This window comes from Leopardus geoffroyi, chromosome C3 (genome assembly GCF_018350155.1).
Source record: "Leopardus geoffroyi isolate Oge1 chromosome C3, O.geoffroyi_Oge1_pat1.0, whole genome shotgun sequence".
Classification (NCBI taxonomy): domain Eukaryota; kingdom Metazoa; phylum Chordata; class Mammalia; order Carnivora; family Felidae; genus Leopardus; species Leopardus geoffroyi.
The window spans coordinates 52,154,697-52,174,900 of record NC_059338.1 but is presented as its reverse complement, the minus strand read 5'-3'; the positions used below and the strand labels follow the sequence as shown (position 1 = coordinate 52,174,900).

Here is a 20,204-nt window from a genome sequence, read left to right as displayed (position 1 = left end):
CACCTTTGGATTTCCAGATGTAATTTCCTCTGGCACTTTTCATTTTTCCTTTCAAAGGCAGAATAATAAAAGAAGATGGAGAGAGGCTTCTCATGATGTCAACTCATTAAAGAGGTCATTCCTATTTCCCGCAGGACCAAAATAGAGAACCCCCACCCCCACCCCCATGCCGAATTTCACCTTTTTCCAGGAATTATCAGTCAGGGGAATGGCTGGCTGGCCCTATAACTTCTCCTTCTGACTCTTATTAAGCCACCCACGTTAAGGTTGAGCCTGGCTGAAGATGGAAACGAGGTCTTCTGTTTGCAATTCAGAAAAAAAAAAAAAAAAAAAAAAGGTCCATGACACATAGGACCAGAAATAAGAAAACAGAGCCAGGTAGGATCTGTGTTTCCCACGGGACCTGTAATCTCAAATGGCAGATGCCTTGATTTCTACTTCTTTTGTCCTTTCCTCACTGTGTGACTCCAAAGCACTAAATCTACAACCATCTCCCCCTTTCACCCACAAAGGAAGTTGCTGTCTGTCTGACCCGAGAGAGGGGGCAGTGACTTAAGACCCTCAGGGATACAGCCACTGTACAGCCCAGGGCCAGGTGTGGGCAATGCCTTGGGAACCAGAGTCCAGAGCAAACAGTGGCGGGGCTCGTGGGGCCGTGGGCGTCTAAGGGTCGGAGGGCGGTAGGCACACGATTGATTGGGGCTGGAAAAGAGGCCACTGATCTCAGAAGGTAAAAGGACACTGGGCTGGTAAGAGTGTCAGAAAATGAGAATCTTTGGCCCATTCAAAAGAACTTGGGCTGTTGGGATGCAGTGAGACTCATCTGTTTCCTCTTACGGGGAGCTGTTGGCGGAGCTCTCTTGCCGAGGCTTCTGCCGTGGGCTGGTGAGAGAACCTGGCCATCCAAGGCAGTGACCAGAGCACAAATGCCTGGAAGGGAAGGGCAACTCATAGGAGGGCAGGAAAAGAAGGCCCGTTGCGATAGCAATCTGACTCCAGGACTTGCCTTTAAATCGGTCTTTTAAAAAAATATTTCACACTTTCCCTCCTTGGTGGGAAAAGAGGGGAAGGTTCCGGATGACTGGCTGGGAGGGAGAATGGAGGCCGAGGGCCAGGCCCGGGACAGCAGAAACCACGAGCAGCTGCGGCCTGCTTCCTCAAACACCCTTAACATGTTGCAAAGCACATTACTCTTACCCCCCACCCCTTGTTTCATATTATAAGATACAAACAGATGACAGAGAAGGTCAGCTGGCCCGCGGCCGCCCACTGCTCAGAACTGCAAGGACCGCCGTTTCCTCCCCGCCGTGAGACGGTGGCTGTAAGGGCGCATCTTCATTTCCACAAAAGGGATGGAGAGCTCGTGGCCTTTCCAATGGTACCAGTTGATCCCCTGGGAAGGAGACAGATGAGCACGTCAGTCACCGCCTCCCTCCAGAGGGAGCACCCAGCTTGAAAAGGAGGAGAACAGCAGGAGCGGGGAATCCAAGATGTGGATTTAGCCATTTTTCATTAACGTGAAGCTTTGCGGTCCAGCTCCCTCATAAGGTCAAGGGAGCGGGGTCTCTTTCCAGCTTTTCTTTCTCAACATGCCTGTGGCCTGGGTGTTCATTAGGGCTGCCCTTCAGGTCATTTCTTACTGCCAGCTCTAATGTTTTGGCTTTCAGGATTTACATGCACCAGTTATCAGTGTTGAATTTCAAAATCCCAATAGCATACAAGCATTTTGAAAAGAATAATCGTGTCTGACTGCTCACTCCTGAAGGGTCAGTCAGGCGGTTTCCACCTATGGTGACCCAGCATCTTGGTTTGCGCGGGGCTAAGGGGTTTCCTTCACCGCTGGCCTTTCGTTGCTAAAACTGGGAAAGTCCCAGTTGGTCCTGTTGGTCAACCCATCACTCTTCCCAGTCTGTGGACTTGTAGTCTCTAATGGGGAGGGATAGTCCAGTTTACCCTGGTGTTCTGATCTCTCCTTTCCTGGGACCCTTCTTAAGATGACGTTGAGCCTGTAAGCCGTCCCTAAAATTGACAATCTCTCCAAGGGATTGTTGGGATCATCTAGATGAGGAAACGAAATGGAATGTGACTGGTTGTCCAGGGCTTCTCTGGGTGAGTTCTAGCTCCTGAGTCCAGATGCTTTTCTTTCTCTCCACTGGAGTCTACTTTGTCCTGCCCTTATTCCAGGGCCTACGTTTTCTCCTTCTTCATGACAGTCCTTTCTCAAGACTATTTTTTGTGTTATAAAGGGAAATGTAAGACCCAGTTGTGCATTTAGAACATAAAGCTTAGGGACAGTGGGTTCCACAGCTCTGGGGCAGAGCCTCACCTACCTGACTGTGCCTGGACTCTCCATATTTCCCATTGAGGTTGGTCCGGTGGCAGTTCTTGTACCACCAGGCCCCCTTGTATGACATGGCGCAGTTGGTAACTGCAACATCATTGTCTCTGTCCTCTGTGGAGAAAGGGCGTCCCTGATGATAGCTGAGGGAGTCCCCTGTAAAAAAGATGTTTTTGTAAGGCTGTCTGATTTGTCACTCTTTTGTCAGCATTTTCTGGACGTTTGACCCACTCCCAACAAACCTAGCTTCCACTTAAGGGACTTTCCATTCACCTCCTCCCCCATTTCTACCCATTTCCTCAGCCTGGCTGTACTGAACTCATACTCCCCCTTACCCCCTGGGTCAGCAACTCTCCATGCTGCTCTCTGCTCCTCATTTCCTCATCCCTCTGACCTTCTGCTAAGAGCTGTGTCCTCTCAGTTCACCTCACCACCCCTGTCTGTTTCCTCCAGGACTGCACTGTATTCCTGTATCTTCACAGGAGATAGGCATGAGCCATGGTGACGTGACCAGTCTGGGTTACCACCATGCATCCATGATGTGGCCTTCTCCGTGGTTTATTAGGCCTGGTCAACCCATACCCCAAACCCCACATGTGCCACAAAACATGATGCCACATGTAAACAGGGATCTCAGCAAGCTAGAGTTCCTGTCCAGAGGAGAAAGCATGATGAGAAAAATCTTCACCACGGCAGAGAAATGGTTGGGAAAACCAAGGCTGTATCTTGGGGAAGAGCAGGTTCAATGGGAGACAAGGGCTGTGATCATTATCTCCAAATATCTCATGGGCTACTAAGTAAAAATAAATAAATAAAGTAAATGGCGGGGGGGGGGAATATGAGGATCAGTAGGTGGAGACTGAGAGGAGGCATATTTTGGCTAAATATAGGAGGAAAAATTACCCAGCTATTGGAGCTGCTCACATATGGGACAGACTGCTTGGAGATGGGGTAAGATTCTAGTCTTAGAGGTAAACAAAGGCTGGGTATTGTCTTGTTGGGATGTTGTGCAGGTGACTCATATGAACTGAGTAACTGAGGCAAAGGATCAAACTGTAATTAATCTATAACTATTGGCTGAACTTTTGGTGGGATTTATAGTTGGATATGTCGTGAAGGGGCTCATGTTATTGAATGGACATTATTGTAGATGCTTCTGAGTTCCCTTTAAGCTGCAAGAGACCATAGTTCTGGGTCATCTGTGGCATCTGAGTCCACACTCATGGTAGCCACTCAGTGCCTCGACTGCTTCCCACCACAGCTTAGCTCTTAGGGGATGATCTTTATTCTATGGGGAAGTTTGATCCTCTCAGGTCAGTTGGGTCACCAACTCAACATATCCTGTCTCTATCCCATCATTTTCATCTTCTCCTGCCAGTCTACAGGGGATCAGACTTTTTGTCCATTGAGAGATAATCCCACTGCCTGCAATTCATTCTTTCCCATTTTTTCTAGGTCCAGAGGAAGGCAAAAAATATTTCTTATTTTTTCTTTTTTTTGCATATATATATTTATATATCTGCATATATATATACATATGTATTTAGCATTTTCAATTCCTTCAATACTAAATCATATTCATATCTTTTATCTTTAAAAATCCTTAGGGGGCACCTGGGTGGCTCAGTCAGTTAAGCATCCGACTCTTGATTTTTGGCTCAGGTCATGATCTCACAGTTCATGAGTTGGAGCTCTGAATAACAGCATGCAGCCTGCTTGGGATTCTCTCTCTCTCTCTCTCTCTCTGCCCCTCTCCCACTCATGCACATGCACGCTTCTCTCTTTCTCTCCCTCTCTCAAAATAAAACATTAAAAAAAATTAAAATTCTTGGATTAGTCCTATTGTCTAGTGACCCTTTCTTTACCATCAGTTCACCTCTGTTGCCTCTGTCCACCTCATCTTCTCATCTCCCTCTTGCTCCTCTGTAATCTAGAATCTGCCCTCACTGCTGTCCAGGAACAATTCTCTCCACCTTCCACTCTGGGGTCACCTGCCGCTGTCTGGGATAGATCCCAGCATTGGTCTTTGTCTCCTCCCCAGATCTGGCCCCCCTTCCCACTTCTGCCTTATACCCACCTCATGTATTCAATTCATTGTGTGAGTCTTGGTTTTTCTCTCTCAAACCACTGTTCAGATTTATACCTTTCTCTTAATTCCTGACATTAGTCAAGTCTCCTATTATCTCCTACCAAGATTAATGCACCAGCTCATGCCAGCTGGTGTCTGTTCTTCACTCAGATTTACTTCATCCAGTTTACGGCTGTCACATGGATCTTCCTAGAAGCCCCCAAATCCCGCAGTCTCAGGACCTACCAGGACTCTCCCCTGCTCACCATAGTAAGAGGGCCCCCTTTTCTAAGGCCCTTCAGGGTCCAGCTTCACCCTACTCTACCAATCTTCTTTCTGTTCTTCTGAAGTCACACCTGCCCTGGGCAACAAGGACCTTCACGCCTGCCCTTCCTCCACGGTAACAGCTCCTTCCGTGACTTCTCTTCCAGGGTTTGCCTTCTCTGGACTGTTTCCCTCACCACTGGGGTCCCAGACAGATGTTGCTCCTTCTTAGGCCAATGAGCACCTAGTAAGCTGGAAGTGAGTACCATTTCTTTTGTGATTTTTTTTTAAGGTTTTTAATTAAAAATGTTTTTAAGTTATTTATTTCAGCAACGTCTAGACCCAACATGGGGCTCGAACTCACAACACTGAGATCAAGAGCTGGTGTCCCTTGTGGATCTTTTAAAAGAAATAGAGGGGCGCCTGGGTAGCTCAGTCAGTTAAGCGTCTGACTTCAGCTCAGGTCATGATCTCGCAGTTTGTGAGGTTGAGCCCTGCGTCAGGCTCTGTGCTGACAGCTTGCCCACAGCCTGGAGCCTGCTTCAGATTTTGTGTCTCCCCCTCTCTCTGCCCCTCCCATGCTCATGCTCTGTCTCTCTCTGTCTCTCAATAATAAATAAACATTAAAAAATTGTTTTAAAGAAATAGATGTTTAGTTCATGCAGAGGCCGCGTCTTATGTTTCTCTTGGGTCCCCATAACTTGTACAATGAACATCTAGGGGTTGCTCAAGAACCTCTTATTGATAACTTGATTTGGAGTTTTCAGTTCTAATCTAGAGTCCTGATTAGAGACTTGGGTTTTTATAGCCTTGAGAAATGGGGACAAGAGAAGGGGCTAAACTTGGATTGGAAGACATGGGATGGGATATTGCCAATAGGGCCAATAAAGTGAACAGTAAGTCAAGATAAAGGCCAGGGGAATTGGGCAATGGTAAAAGCCAGAAAGAGAGGATGACCTCTTCCCCTCTGGAGACCTCTGGTCTAGACAAAGCAATTCTACCATTGGGTAGAGTTGCGCAGAGAAGGGGGCAGACTACGTAAGTGCGGGTTTTCATCTTTTGAGGAAAATGAACTGAATATTTGAAGGGAGGGCTCACACTGTAATTAATTTTTGGTGATTGGCCAATTTGCCGGCAGGATTTTCCCGTGAGACGTGAGAGTACAATGTGGAGCAACAGTCCTGCCCCTCATGGGACCCAGTAGCAAGACAGAGCTGCAGTAAAGTCAGCGGTGGCTGGGCCGATGGAGGCAGAGAGAGGCAGAGGCCTGGAGCAGGTGAAGAGGGGGAGGAAGGTGGGACATGGGAGCAACTGGGAGGGGTATCTTTCCTTCCTATGGGGAGGGTAAGAGCTGCTTTTCTGCAGGTGCAATTCTACTCTTAGGGAGTGGATGGTATCAGATTTTTTTTTGAAATGGTTTAGTCTGATGTCTTGTTTAGCACACTCCATTTCAATGGCGATTTTATGCCCAAAGTGTGGCAAATTGGAATTTTTGTTAGGGGCACTTCAGGCAGATCCGACTGACTGCCATTGGGAATAATCACCACTGTGAACAATAGCAAAGCGTGTCTTCCTGTGGAGTAACAATACCTGGCTGAGAAGAGAAATAATTGGACAGAGGCAGTAATTGGAAGGGCAACACCTTGCTGATTTTCTGAATTCCAAGAGGCATAAAAATGCTGCTAAAATTATACACTAGCATTTAGCCCTAAGATTGGAGTTAATGAAAGGACCAATAACTCCGTGTACCGAACAGTAGAATATTTGGCAAAACAGGTCTTATGAAATGTGCTATAATAGAACCCAGGAAACAGATTGGCAAAGCCTAAGAAGGAGACTGGATATTATGTTCTGATAAAACTATTAATGCAACAGAACTCATAGAGATGGTTGTTCTACTTAGTAGAGATGTCATAAAAATCTATATAGGAAACGTGACCGTGTACTTGGTTCTTGAGGAGGAATGAAAAGAAATGTGGCCAGAGAGGTTCATTCCAGTGCTCTTGTTTGCACCTGATGAAGGCAGGACTGCTGATAGGAGGGGGTCATCTCAGAACGTATGGAGGGATCTGCTTTATCTCCATTAGTTGCAAGACGGTTTTCCTAGATGTCATCGCAGGGGGAATTTCTAGCCAGACAATAGCTGATTATGCTCTCATTGGATAAGAGCCCATATTGATTAATCTGGACAAGAAAAATAATCCTTTGCCCTCACACGGCACTTTTTTTCTTTTACACTTTGAAAGTATTTTCACTGCATTGATAGCATTTTTTTTTTCCTGACTACTCTGTGCAGTGGGGCAGGCATCATTATTATGATTTTCCAGATGAGGAAACTGAAGTCCTTAGAAACTGATTGCAGGTCACCTGAGTGGCTCTGGACAGCCGGGACCAGCACCCGGGACTCCTGGCCCTCCGCCCTCACTGTGGCTAGCAGGGAATTCGCACACGCCCTGGGGTCTGTCTGCTTGGGGGCCGGGGTACCTGCGGTGCCATTGTAGACTCCCAGGCGCAGTTTGTACAGGTTTCTGCCGTCCTCCACAGAGAACTTGTCATAGTAGGCGAAGGCGGCCTCCTGGCCGTCACGCATGTCCACACGCAGCTCGTAGCGGCCCTGGGATGTGATCCTGTGTATGTTATCCAGCCCTGGGGAGAAGAGCAGAGAATGCAGGGGCTTTGGAAAGGGGAGGGAGAATGGGACTGTGGCCTCAGACGGATGTTATAGAGCAGGAGGGGGAGCCCTCAGGCCTTCTCAGGTCATTTACCAAACAGATCTTGCTAGACTCAGAAATTTTTCCTGCAAAAAGACAAGCCCTGGTCTGCTGATGGGTTTTTACCACGGGTCAGCTCGGGGGTCCTCACACCCTGTCTTGACTCAGTTACGGACAAACCTTGAGCCTCGGGACTCCTGGCCCTGTCCTCTTCCACCTTCTACTTCAAACTGTGTTGTTGGGTGAAAATGACAAGAGGCATTAATTACATGGGCTTAAATCCTTGGTGTGAGTGGTAGGGAGTCAGAGAAGGCGAAGAGAGGTAAAGAGACTGATGAGAGGAGTTCAGGACCGGCACTAGGGGCCCGGGAGAGCCAGACATCTTACCATCGTCCAGTGGCCTGCAAAAGAGGTTCTGTTACCTTGCCCTTCCCTGTCTCAGCCTCCAGTCCTCCTGGGCTCCCCTGGTCAGCTCAGGGGATATAGCCATCGGCCCCCTGACCACAGTCCCTTTCTGTCTAATCTACCTGCTACAGCTTGCATTGCCCCCTCTGCACTGGTTTCTGGGTGGCTATGTTCCCCCATATGCTTCTCTTTGGGCTCTAAGCTTCCCAGGCCTTGGTCTGATGGATTCTCATAAGGTGCAAACCTCTGTGAGCCCACATGCTCCACAGCAATGTTTTCTCATATATATTCCCTTGTCTGCTTGCCCTGGCTGGCTGCGCTCTGGGACTTTCTGGTTTTGACCCACCCGTCCAGACTGTGAACCACTCAGCTCTCACTGCTGGTGATGTCTGAGTCCTCCTGATTTCTATCTGCCTACTGAACCGAGGTCCTCTTGCTTGGCTGTCATATCTGATCTCTATCTATCACACACCATCATGAGAATGAAAGAATCGAGGGGATGGAAGGGAATTTAGACATTGCTTAGGTTTATCTCTTTGTGGAAACGGAGGTTGAAATCCACACAGGCGAAATGATTGGCTGAGGGCCACCTGGATCTTTCTGCTTCCCTCTCCTCTTTGAGATTTAAAGCTTTACGTTGATTATAAGTTGAGAGTTGTTTGCTGGGGTGCTGACCCACAACCTACCCTAGACTCGTGCTTGTGTGGTGTAGTGGATCCTGGGTGTGCCTGCCCAGATGCCCTCAGTAGATGGTGGACCTATCCCCCAGCTGCTAGATGTCTTGGCTGGTAACAACTCACAGCTACCTTCTTCTTGGATAATAACACTTGACCAAACAGGAGTCACTTCCTCCTGGCAGCTACACTCTCCCTCCCCCCTGCCTTGAAGCAGACTTTCATTAATGCCTAATGTGGGGGTACAAAATGTCAGCCCCCTTGTCCTAGTGGGGACCGACTCTGAGAAGCAATTCATGTTCCAGCACTCCTGCTCACCCGAGCACGAGACTGAAGATTGTCTCCCACCACAACCACAGTTTTGCGTATTTCCCCTGCTCTCTCTTGCTTCCTCCATTCCCCTGCCCCTAAGAGCACTCACCCAATAAATCACTTAAACAAGACTCCTTGTCTCTGGCTCTGCTTCTAGGGAACCCAACTTAAGATATAAACCATGGGTCACAGTTACCCTCAACCTGAGTATTGCTGCCAAACTATATCTCACCAGGCCATGCCTCTGTTCAAGAGCCCTCACTGGCTCCCTATTACCTATGGCATTAAGTCAAGACTTTTCTTCCCAGCTTTAGGTACCATAATGTGCCTTCATTCAACCCACCTAACCTCATTTTCTTCTTTCCCTGACCTGCACCTTTCCTCTCGGTGGATGGTTTCTTTACTCTTGCGTTTGCGTCTGTCAGAAGGATCCCTGCCTTACCTCTTCTTTTGTCCCCTTCCTTCCTGCTTCTTTTGACTCATCCCTCGGCACCTCCTCCACACAGCTGACCCCTCCCCTCTCTGAGTATCTGTGGCCTTCTCCTTGGTACTTGGTGGGTTTATAGTGTTTCTCAGTGCGGGATGGCCTTTCTCACCATATGAGAAATACTTTAGGAATAAGGGCTACTAAATAACCTTAAACATATAGGGAGAAAGGTATTTCCAAATTCTATTTCTTCCTTAATAGGTGAAGGAGGAACCTTAACTCTAATCCTAACCTTGACTCCCAGTCTCTGTTTGGTTCTAGTGCTTGGTGGTGAGCCCCCAACACTTTTTAATCTTTGTTTGTACCACTCCCAGCAGCATCAGCCTTGAGGGCCCCGTATTTAACTGTCATTTAATAATATTAATATTGTTTCCTTTTCGTTGTGTTAATTTTTAAGTCTCCTTTTTATTTTGGCACATGATAACTAGCTTGCCATTTTGGGCAATGCTATTAAGTTTCTTCCCCCAAACAGTAGATTTAACTAAATAAAGCAAGCGATACAGAGGGAATTTCAGTGTGTGGTAGTTTAGCTACTTCACAAATTATGCAAGAATTGTGGAAGCGGTGTTAAGTGCCTGAGGTCTGGGGAACACGAGCTCTGTCGGCCGAGCCCACGGATTTGTGTGCATTGCACTGGCCTCCCAAGCTGTATGGAAACTTCTAGAAGGTAAAAATACTTCCTATTCACTTGACTTGTCTCTCAATGTTCTTACCTTGTAGTTTTATTACCTACATCAGCAAACATAGATCTGGGCATCTAATAGGTACTCAATAAATTCTTATTAATTGACTGATTGATACCTATACATTAAGTACCTACTCTCTCAGCCACCATAACAGGCAATGAATGGGATTAAAAGAGGACTATGATGTGGTCCTAGTCCTGAAAGAACTTTACACAGTATAGTCAAGAGAGACAGAGAGGAAAATGGACACTGTGCTTTGGGCCCACAGAAGAGGGAGTGGATGGAGGTGGGGGTGGGGAGAGGGGTGGGGTGCCTAGTGGCGGGGAGCAGTCTCTGGAGGTAGATTAGAGAGGGCCTTGACCTTAGCTAAGGTGTTTGGCTTTCACCTGGTGGTGATGAGTCATTGAAAGGGTTTACAAATGAGGTTAACCACTGCTCAGATTTTGGGTGAGGGAGCCGGCCATGTGACGATGGAAGGGCAGGGAGGTCGGGTGGGGGGCTGTCATGCGAGCAGCCAGGAGAAAGACAGTGAGGCCCCGTGAGATGGTGATGGGGACACAGAAAGGAGACCACAGCTGTGGAACCCGGTTGTTTGCCTGTCCCCCTGCCTTCCCGTACACATCACTGTGAAAATCTAACCAAACGGGAGATGGAGGCGACAGATGCGCCACTTTCTGGGATTGGCACCGCGGCCAGCTGCGTGGATGGGGTGCGGATTCACCTTCACACACCGGTTAGGTTCTCAATCTACGCCTCCTGCTTGTGTCAGACCCCTGGGAGATTGCAGGTCACTTCCAGTGCCACTCTCATGTTTTCCCTTCCCTCGCCAAGTCAGGTGATCACATTCCTCCAGGGAGCTGGGGCAGGGCAACCGCCTCGGTTCTCTCCTGACCGGCAGGCTGGCCCGCCAGCGCCTGGCTTCTGAGGGGTGACCGGCCGGCTCGCTGTGTCCCCTGCCCCCTCCCCCACCAGGTGGCTTACTTCCTCTGTAGTTGCCTCATGTCAAGACCCATCAGCATAAGAGACTATTAATGAGGATGGGAAGAGACAGAGCAAAGAGGAAAACACCACAATAAGATCAAAACAGATCAATAGTGGAGCCAAACAGAGCAAGAGGTACTGAAAGCAATTCACGAGCTGTCAGCTTCTCAACAGCCACGGCGTTTCCGATAATCCCAGATGGACACACAAAGGAGAGAGATGGACGAGAAGCCAGAGCAGGGCTCCGAGGGAAAGCACAAAGGAGGATTACCCAGCCAAAACTCATCCTCCAGGTTCCCGAAGCCAACACGGTACTCAGCCCATTTCCGGAAAAAATCGGTTTGGCCATTCTGCCGTCTCTGGAATACCTGTGAGGGAGAAAGGGGGGGAAAAAGTGATACTACGAAAAGAAACTCTCAAGAGTAAAACTGCTATAACCGAGTTTTGTATCTGCTGCGACAAAGACGCTCAGATGAAGAGCACTGCAGTACAGAGCCCGGTGTTGGCACAGCACTCTTGTTGGACGTACGGGGAGCTCTTCTTCTGAAGTGCAGAGGCCCCTGATGAATAGGCCAGGGTGTGATGTTGACACTAATTTGCACCCCTGCGGTACACAAGGGACTCAGGATACATATCAAGCCCCCAGATAGGCAAGGGAAACAGGCTTGGCTCTCCAATTCATCTTTTTGCGGCAGAGTATAGAGGAAAGCATTTCGCACCCAAAGAACGGGACCAACTTCAAATCAGCTAGTGACTGTCATCATCCCATTGCAGGCAAAGCAACAACATATCATTCGCTTTCCGAGCTGTTTAAGTGCTAATTTCATTTAACCTCCAATGCATCAGCCTCGGCTTCAATTTCCAATTATGCTTTAAGAAGGAGGCACAAATATGTCAGAAACATAAAAGAAAATGTCTCCCTAGAGTAGCTTATGAGCACAGCCACCGTTTAACTCCATTAAAAAACTATCCATTCTGCACCAAGAAAAATCCAGTGCTGTATGCTAGCAGCAGAAGGTGGGGAGAGGGCGGGGGTGGTGTGGGGAGGGGGCCCTGTGAGCACACAGGGACTGAGCTAATGCTGGGCTGCTTTAGGGCCAGGTTGTGGGAACTCTCCCATCTGTGGTACGGTGAGCTGCACTGATAGGTGGGGACATCTGTGAGGCTGTCCTTTGTCTTCTCATGGTATTACCCTAGTAGAGGAGGAAGGAGGGTGTCTGGCTTTTCCTGAACACTGGTGCTTCTTGAAGGCTGTGACAGCTCTGGGGAAGAACCAGGGAGGCCAGGGAAGGGTGGGGCAGGGGAGGCCTTTGTAAATAGAGCCGGCTATCCAGGCTCCGCCCCTCATCTGCCCCTCCATTTACTCTTCCCATAGACCTCCCCATTGAGGCTCCCCTGCTCCTGCAGAGGGCCCTTCTCCTACAGAGGAACCACCCCTTCTTTTCCTACAGCCTACAGCAGGCGAGACCCTTGGACTTATCTGACCACTACTCCCTTTCCCCGGCACTCTGGAACCATATTTCTGGGGCTCCTACACTGGGTCAGGTCACTGCAGTCTGCGGCCTCAATACCTTCTTCCTTCCAGTGCTTGGCCAAACCTATGACTGGGCTACTGAGCAAGGGCCCAGAGGCAACAAAGAGCCCCAAGATGGACAGGTGAGAGGTGGATGAAGAATGGCCAGAGGATGGTGAAATTTGGATCGGTAGGCGCTGATCCAGATGGATGAGACACCAAGGATGTTTGTGTACGTGGAGAACAGCCACATGTACTTACAATCCAGCCACCCCCATCGGTGGTCATATCGCAGTACACCTGTAACTTCCGGCTTAGCTCTCCATTGAGGAAGATGGTGTAAACCCCACTCAGAGTGTCTCCATTCATCAAATGCTGGGCACAGTCTTGAGGATGAGGAAACACCCGGCCCCCTGCATAGGAAAAGAGGCAATTTCCAGAAAGGGTCCTTTCTCCTACTATGCATAATGGGCCCTTGGGTTGGAGAAGGTTGTCGAGGGCCTCGTGGCACTTTGTCAAGAGCTGTAAGAAATCCTCGCTGAATCTCAAACAGTGTGTGGGAACCCTGCATCATCCTGCATCCCCCCTCTTTAACTGATGTCGGGTTTATTAAACAACATACAGTTTTATGGGATCTGAGGGCCAAAGATCTGGATTCACGGTCTCGCTCTTTCACTTACCTATTTGTTTGGCTTTAGGCAGATGGCCTGACTTCCCTGGGTATCAGTTTTCTTGTCAGTAAAATGGGGATAATAAAAGTATCTCACCCCCCCTTAAGAGTGAATGTGTGTTAATGTAGCTAGTGGGGTTACTCAGGTGCTGATTACAGACGCACGGGCCACAAGAAATCACTGTAGAGCCCACCTTCCAAAGGGATGAGAGGCAGTAAGCAAAACCTTCCGCCATCCTCACACCAGCATGAAGAAATGCCCGAACAAGCTCTGCGTTAACAAGATGGAGCTCTACTCCTCAGGCAAAATAATCTCCTGATTGGACTAAACAATCAAATGGCCATGTTTTACAGTTCAGTGTTAAGTTTGAGGAAAGGGCAGGGGAGACAAATCGCTGCTCATCTTTCAGAGAGAACAGCCCAATTTGTAGAACAATATCTAATTAGCTGAAAGAGAAGCTTAAATCATGTATCTTGAAGAGCTTAGCTTCAGGGCAAATTTTAATACTTAGCAGACAAGCCAAGAAGCAGAGATCCCACAGGAGGAGATTTCTGGACTGAAGGAGTGGATAGGGCAAGCACAAGGAAGAGCGTGCCGCGTAAGGAAAAGTGGTTCTGGTGCTCTGTAAATACAATGATTTCAGGGTCAATGGAGTGCAGTTGATGTGGTTTTGCATCTTTGAATTGTAGCAGTTATGAGGAGTCTGGGTAGGGACCTCACGTATCACTCACTACTGTGTCCCCTAGTGGCGGGCTCGGTGCACTACAGGTGTGACAGAGGGCCACTTGGAGTCAGCTGGGGGGCAGAGCAAGTGGACAGCATAATGCCACACAGGGAAGGTGATGTAATATCCTCACTGAACACTCTGGTCATCTAAGGCTCCTGTCACAGATCATCTGTGAAGCATCCTGTGTTAGGAAGAGGTCACTGGGATTCGGTGGATGTGCTAACTCCTAGCACAGGAACTGTCCAGCTTGCTGTCATACCACGGTCAAGGGGCACCGCCATTTAAGGTAGTTTAGAACAAGGGGACCTCCTCTTTCAGACACATTTGTACCAGGGAGTAACAATACATTTCTATAAAACTTATACTTGACAAAGTGCATTTTATTTCTATTTGATTCTTGCAAGAAACTTGGAGAGAAAGGCTGATTGTTATAGATCAACTGGATTGTTATTTTTCAGACAAAGAAACTGTACTCAGGAAGATCACACAACTTCCACTGGTCGCATGAACTCAAGTGTTGAGACCCCAAGTCAAGTACTCCCTACAGTTGACTAAATGGAATGTCACATAGGCATACAGTTCACACGATCTACATCTATCCATACAGCAAAGGATTAATTGATGTCTGTATTTATCTTATAAACATATAAAGCCCCAAAAGTTAAAGTTACCTCAGGAAGTTCTAAGTTCAAATTAAACATATTTATCCCCCAAACTGATTTTCTTAAATAGCTGAGGAAAAGCTCTTAACTTTCATCTCCAGCATGTCTTAGAGCCTGATTGGAGTTCTTGACTCCACATATTTCTAGAGGTTACAATTATGTTTCAGGGGACAGGTGTAAGTGAGCACTTCCCCTCTCCCTGTTGCTTCGGGAGCACTGTGATTATGTCTTGGCTTCTGGGCCTTTCTCCACCTGGTCTCTGCAGCAACCAGCTGGTCTTCTTTCCCTTCTCCATTCTTCCCTCATTGCCTGACTTTCTTGCTTGAGAAGATCAGCACAGAACGTTCTTGGCCATCAGCTCGCTCCTACCTCATGTATTAAATAGTCCTTTTTCCCTGGGGCCCCTGGGTGGCTCAGTTGGTTAAGCATCCGACTTCTGCTCAGGTCATGATCTCACAGTTTGTGGGTTTGTGGGTTCGAGCCCCACGTCGCCTGTGCTAACAGCTCAGAGCCTGAAGCATGCTTCTGTTTCTGTGTCTCCCTTGCTCTCTGCCCCATCCCCGCTCATGCTCTGTCTCTCTCAAAAATAGTAAACATTAAACATTTTTTAATAAAATAAAATAAATAAAAATAAAAAAATTAAAAAAATAGTTCTTTTTCCCTAATCAACTTAGCTCCTTAAAGAGGCCAGAGCTCCCAATTTTTTGCCAATATCCAATGTGTCCCCAACAGAACATCTTCCCCCAACCCTCATACAAATACACATCTAACATAGAACCAAACTTCAGGATAGGTAAATAAATGATGTTATACAGGTTTCTTCACCTTGATGATGTTGATTATTTAATATTTGTTAATACTAAAGTTAGTGATACTTTAAAAAGGCTCAAACACATTAGTTGCTTTAAAGGTAGATCTACCAAAAATAAATATAGTGAACTGAGATGAATTTGCCCTGGAGAAGTCTTGAAACATCTGAAAGACTGTCATATAAAAAAGGGTTTCATGTTTTTTAAGTCAGAAAATGGGAATAAAATCAACTTGAGAAAACGTGGATTTAAGCGGTCTCAAAAGTTTAGAAGAGATGAAACTCACAGATTGTCCCCTGGGAGAAGAAGGGCTGTATTTTCTTCCTCCTGGGCCCCCACCCTGGGCTGGATGGTGGAGGTGCTCACCAAATGTGTTTGGGGCTAATGCATAGTTGCCGGGTTCCCTTGTCTTACTGTTGACAAATTGCAAGGCCACCTGGTTGTTTCTAGATTCATCATAGTCTGTGGCATTAATGAAAGACAATCAACAAGCATTGTGCAGAGACTAGGGTTTTCTTGGGGTTTGGAGAAGACAACTCTACCACGAAACCACTCCTCTCCACCTTCTCTGGCTGTCAATATTGCCAGAGTTTTGCCTCATATTACTAGTCCTTGATCAAATCATTATTCCTTTTCACCAGATGAGAGGAGGCAGAGGCTCACTAATTGTTCCCAAGTGGGCACTTCATTGAAATCTAGATTCCTGGGTTCTGCAGCAGATGAACTGAATCAGAATATTAGGGGGTGGCAGGGGATCAGTGTCTTACCAGATCTCCTCAGATGAGTCTGAGGAACAGCTGGATTTGAACTCCACTCTTTCTCGGGTACATTTTCCTCTTAGAGAGGCCAAGAGATGGAGTTGGTAAGCCACGCTGTGTCCCCTAGGGGCCCGGCGGTCTGCTTTCTCTGCCTAGATCCTATGCTCTAGTGACTAGACTGAGTGTCTCACTGTCTTCCTCCCTCCCTCCCTCTTTCCTTCCCATCTTTCCCAGTAGGTATGTCTTGAGCAGGCCAGTCCCAAGATTTAGGCTGGGAGGCCTGGGAAAGATAGGGAATAAGAGATGCTATTTATCCTTGAGTTTAAGCCTTGTGTTCCAGTTTTTTTTTTCTATTAAGCTCTGTGTCGGGGGTTGTTAGACCTTGGCTTAGCTGATTATAAAGAATGCACTGAGGGGCACCTGGGTGGCTCAGTCGGTTGAGCATCTGACTTCGGCTCAGGTCATGATCTCATGTTTTGTGGGTTCCAGCCCCACATCAGGTTCTGTGCTGACAGCTCAGAGCCTGGAGCCTGCTTCAGATTCAGTTTCCCTCCTCTCCCTGTTCCTCCCCCACTTTCACTCTGTCTGTCATTCTCACAAAAATAAATAAACATTTAAAAAAATTGAAAAAGAGGAATGCACTGATTTCTGCTCTGCTGTGTTCCTTGCATGTATACTGTGGTTTTATACATTCTTAGGAGATTGTCAGGACAGATTTCAGGCATCTCTAGATGTCATGCCATTTAATATCATCAGAAACTCACCTTTGACCCTAACATAGATCGTTCCAGTGATCTTTCCAAAGCAGAAATTTTAGGACCAAAAACTTTTGTTCCCTGAGGTACAATAACTGAGGCCTGGCTTCACAAAGAGCCTTTTTTTTTCTTTCTTTCTTTCAAAGCACAAGCTGCAGTGATTACCAAGTTAAGAGGAAAGCAATGCCAAGTGATCGGTACACTGGGATGTCTCTTGGTTAAGTGTTTGTAGGTGTAATTGTGAGATCAACAGGACTGGGGCACTCACCGGAAGAATTGCTAAGAAATTGGTTTGTGTTGGGCATCCGAAGGCTGAGTGCTGAGTGGGGTGAAGTGAGCTACGTGACATACAGCACAATCAGACAACCCCCAGCTGGCTGGGAGTGAAGGAAGAGACTTTTTCTCTCCCTGCCCTGTCCCTTACTTGTTTTCCACTCTTGGATGCCATCTTTAAAAGAGTCAGAGTAGATGGCTTTGGAGAGCATCTGCCTACTCATATGACCTTAGCATCCGGACCAAAGCCATGATGCCAGTGGTTCCTTCTGAGGACAGCCTCAGCAGGTGTCTGTGTAACTACACAGCAAAGTGTGCTGCTCCACAGAAGCACAGGTGGCTGCCTCTGGCCACCAGCACTTAGACTGTTCTTCCCAGAAGTGGGTTTCTGGTTGGCAGGTTTGTGGAGGGTAGTCTGAGGTCATGGACAGGGCAAAGTTACCTGTTCAGCACACATGGGCTGTGAAAACCTACCACCTTAGCCTCCTTAATAGCATCTTCTAATCTATTACTTGTTTATGCGTTTATATATTCATCCAACAAACATATAGGGGGCATCTGTTGAGTTCTAAATATTGTGCTAAAAGATGGGAATATGAAGAATAAAAGGACGCAGTCCCATCTTTCAGGTTTCTCACACTCTAGTGGGAGAAACCAACAAATATAACCCCAAGCTCTAAGTGCTCTGGGGAAGAGGTAAATATAGAGAGTTATCAAACATGGAGGTGGGCATTCAATGAAGCTTGGGGCTGATGAAGATAAGGGGAGCGGTAGAGCCTGGGATGTGGCAGGATTAGCAAGTGCTACTGAGAAAGTACTTCTTATTTTAGGAACTGATGCAGAAATTAGCTACAGATTGGTGGGAGAAAGGTATCCCAGATCCGTACAAAAAGTATGGCTTATTTGGGAAACTGCAGAGTTAGCCAGGAGCTGGTCTGAGTGGATGAGTGAGAGCTTCAGGGAGGTAAGCAGGGACTGGATCATGGCATTTAAGGAGCTGAACTATCTTGGGCAGGTGATAGAATGACGAGACCATTGATGGACTTTAAGCTCAAGTTTTTAGAAAGATCATTCTTACTGTGGGGTGAAGAATGAATTAGATTGGGGTGAGACTGGAGTTAAGACCCAATTCAAGAGGGAATCTGGGAGGAGAAGTGACAAAAGTCTTTAAGGGTATAATAGGAACGGAGAATCAACTGAACAATAGATAACTTGGATACCTTCACCTGAAGCAGAGTTGCTGAGGAAGGTCCTCAAGCTCTGCAGACCATCTGCCTCTACCCACCATGGGCAAACCCAGTAGGCTTCCAAATCTTCTTTTCAAAGATAAGCTGAAAGTACTCTCACAGAGCAATATTCTGACATAATTTGCCTTATTCTGTGGATTCACTTATATCAGGAAACCCAGTTCCATGGCAGATGAGTTGATCACAGACTAGCAGCTGTCAGCCTGGCCCCTCTCTGTGGCTCTTGATTGAACCTCGCAAGGAGAGGGCTGGATCATGGTAATGCCTCCTGTCTGGTCTTTTCCTGCCATTCTGACCCTACTTATATCTACTCTCCATTTTTAATGAGCGTTTTTTTTTTTTTTTTAAAATAATGTAAATGTGATCCTATCTCATCCTATCTCTCTCTTGCCAAATAACCTCCAATGGCTTCTTCAGTGCAATGGCTCCAATTGCAATAGCTTCTTGCATTTAGAAGAAAATCCAAAATCCTTACCTTGGCCTACAAAGCCCTGTATGCTCTGGCTCTGCCTTGGATTTCATACCCTCTCTTGCTGGCTTTCTTCTAATCTACTGAACATACCAAACTTATTCCTCCTTTGGGGTATAGTAATTACTCTTACTAGGTCTGGAATGCTCTTCTTTGTGTAATTTGCTCTCATCATTTAAGCCCTGGCTCAAATATCTCAGTTCAAAGGGAGGCCTCTTCTGACCATCTTAGTTGAGGCCAGAGTCTATGATAGGGGAAGGAAGTGACAATCAGAAAACACTTCCTGCCATAAGAACTGTCCTAGAGGTCAGCTCTTTATATCTGTGCCTATTCCATTACTGGTTATTTTTTTAAATAATATTATCTCTACTTGAAATTACCTATTTTCCTTCCTTTGTCTATTCCCAACTGCCTCATCCCCTTGAATATAAGTTTCAGGAGGGTGGGCATCTGGTTCATCTTGTTCACTACTTTACCCTCAGAACTTAGAACAGTGTTTGACCCATGGTAGATGCTGAGTCAATATTTGCTAAAGGTATAAAGGATATAAAGCACTATATCCACTCCTATGATTATGAAAAGGGAAATTACAGTTAGATTTTCTGAAAACATTTGGGACAATATAATTAAAAATTGGCCAGATAAAATCCCGTGTATAATGACATATAAGGTCCTTCTATAACATTCACAATGCCATCTTATAACCAAGGCAGATGGTATTGATGTTTGATAAAATTCACTGCCCTCCCTAAAGAGTGATTGAACATCCCCGTCCTGCTGAATACCATAAACAATTCTATGTAAATAAATTTAAAAACTTGGATGCAATGGACCATTTCCTTGAAAATCACCATCTACCAAAAGTCACCCAAGATGAAATGGGTAACCTGAATAAGATTCTAACTATTAAAGAAATTGGATCTGTGATTACGACCTTTAGAAAAAGAATCTCCAGGCCCAGGTGGCTTCATTATTAATTCTATCAAACATTTAAAAAAGGAACATCACCAGTTTTATACATTCTCTTATAGAAAATGGAAAAAGAGGGAACATTGACAACTCATTCAATAAGGCCAGCATCACCTGGATACAAAAACCAGACACAAACAGTACAAAAAAAAAAAGAGAAAAAGAGGAGGTCAGAAAAAAGTTTTGAAGTTCTATTTTTGTTTCTCCCCCATACTTTCATGGACTATTCATTATCTACCTCTTCATGTGTACTTGGTTCTTCTCTATTACACACATCACAGACACAGCAGCTGATAACCCCAAAGAGACATGAGCCCATAAGCCAGAATGTCCATCACTGGAGAGTAAAATTACTGAGAAAGAAAGACCACAGGCTGTGTGACATCCATCCCCTGATGCAGAACTATTACAATAGTAGGTCCAAG

General features: G+C 46.5%; 1 protein-coding gene across 1 annotated transcript in view; it reads right to left on the bottom strand.

Annotated features, from left to right (window-relative positions):
• Positions 1-384: 384 nt before the first annotated feature.
• The window catches only part of TNR (tenascin R), a 410,039-nt gene continuing 390,219 nt past the window's right edge, over positions 385-20,204 (bottom strand). The window contains exons 19-23 of the mRNA XM_045452824.1: positions 12,701-12,852; positions 11,198-11,294; positions 7,155-7,316; positions 2,331-2,494; positions 385-1,393 (exon numbers count right to left, since the gene is read on the bottom strand). Coding sequence (XP_045308780.1) covers positions 1,274-1,393; positions 2,331-2,494; positions 7,155-7,316; positions 11,198-11,294; positions 12,701-12,852 — 695 coding nt within the window. The 3' untranslated portion in view covers positions 385-1,273. The remainder of the gene's footprint in view (positions 1,394-2,330; positions 2,495-7,154; positions 7,317-11,197; positions 11,295-12,700; positions 12,853-20,204) is intronic.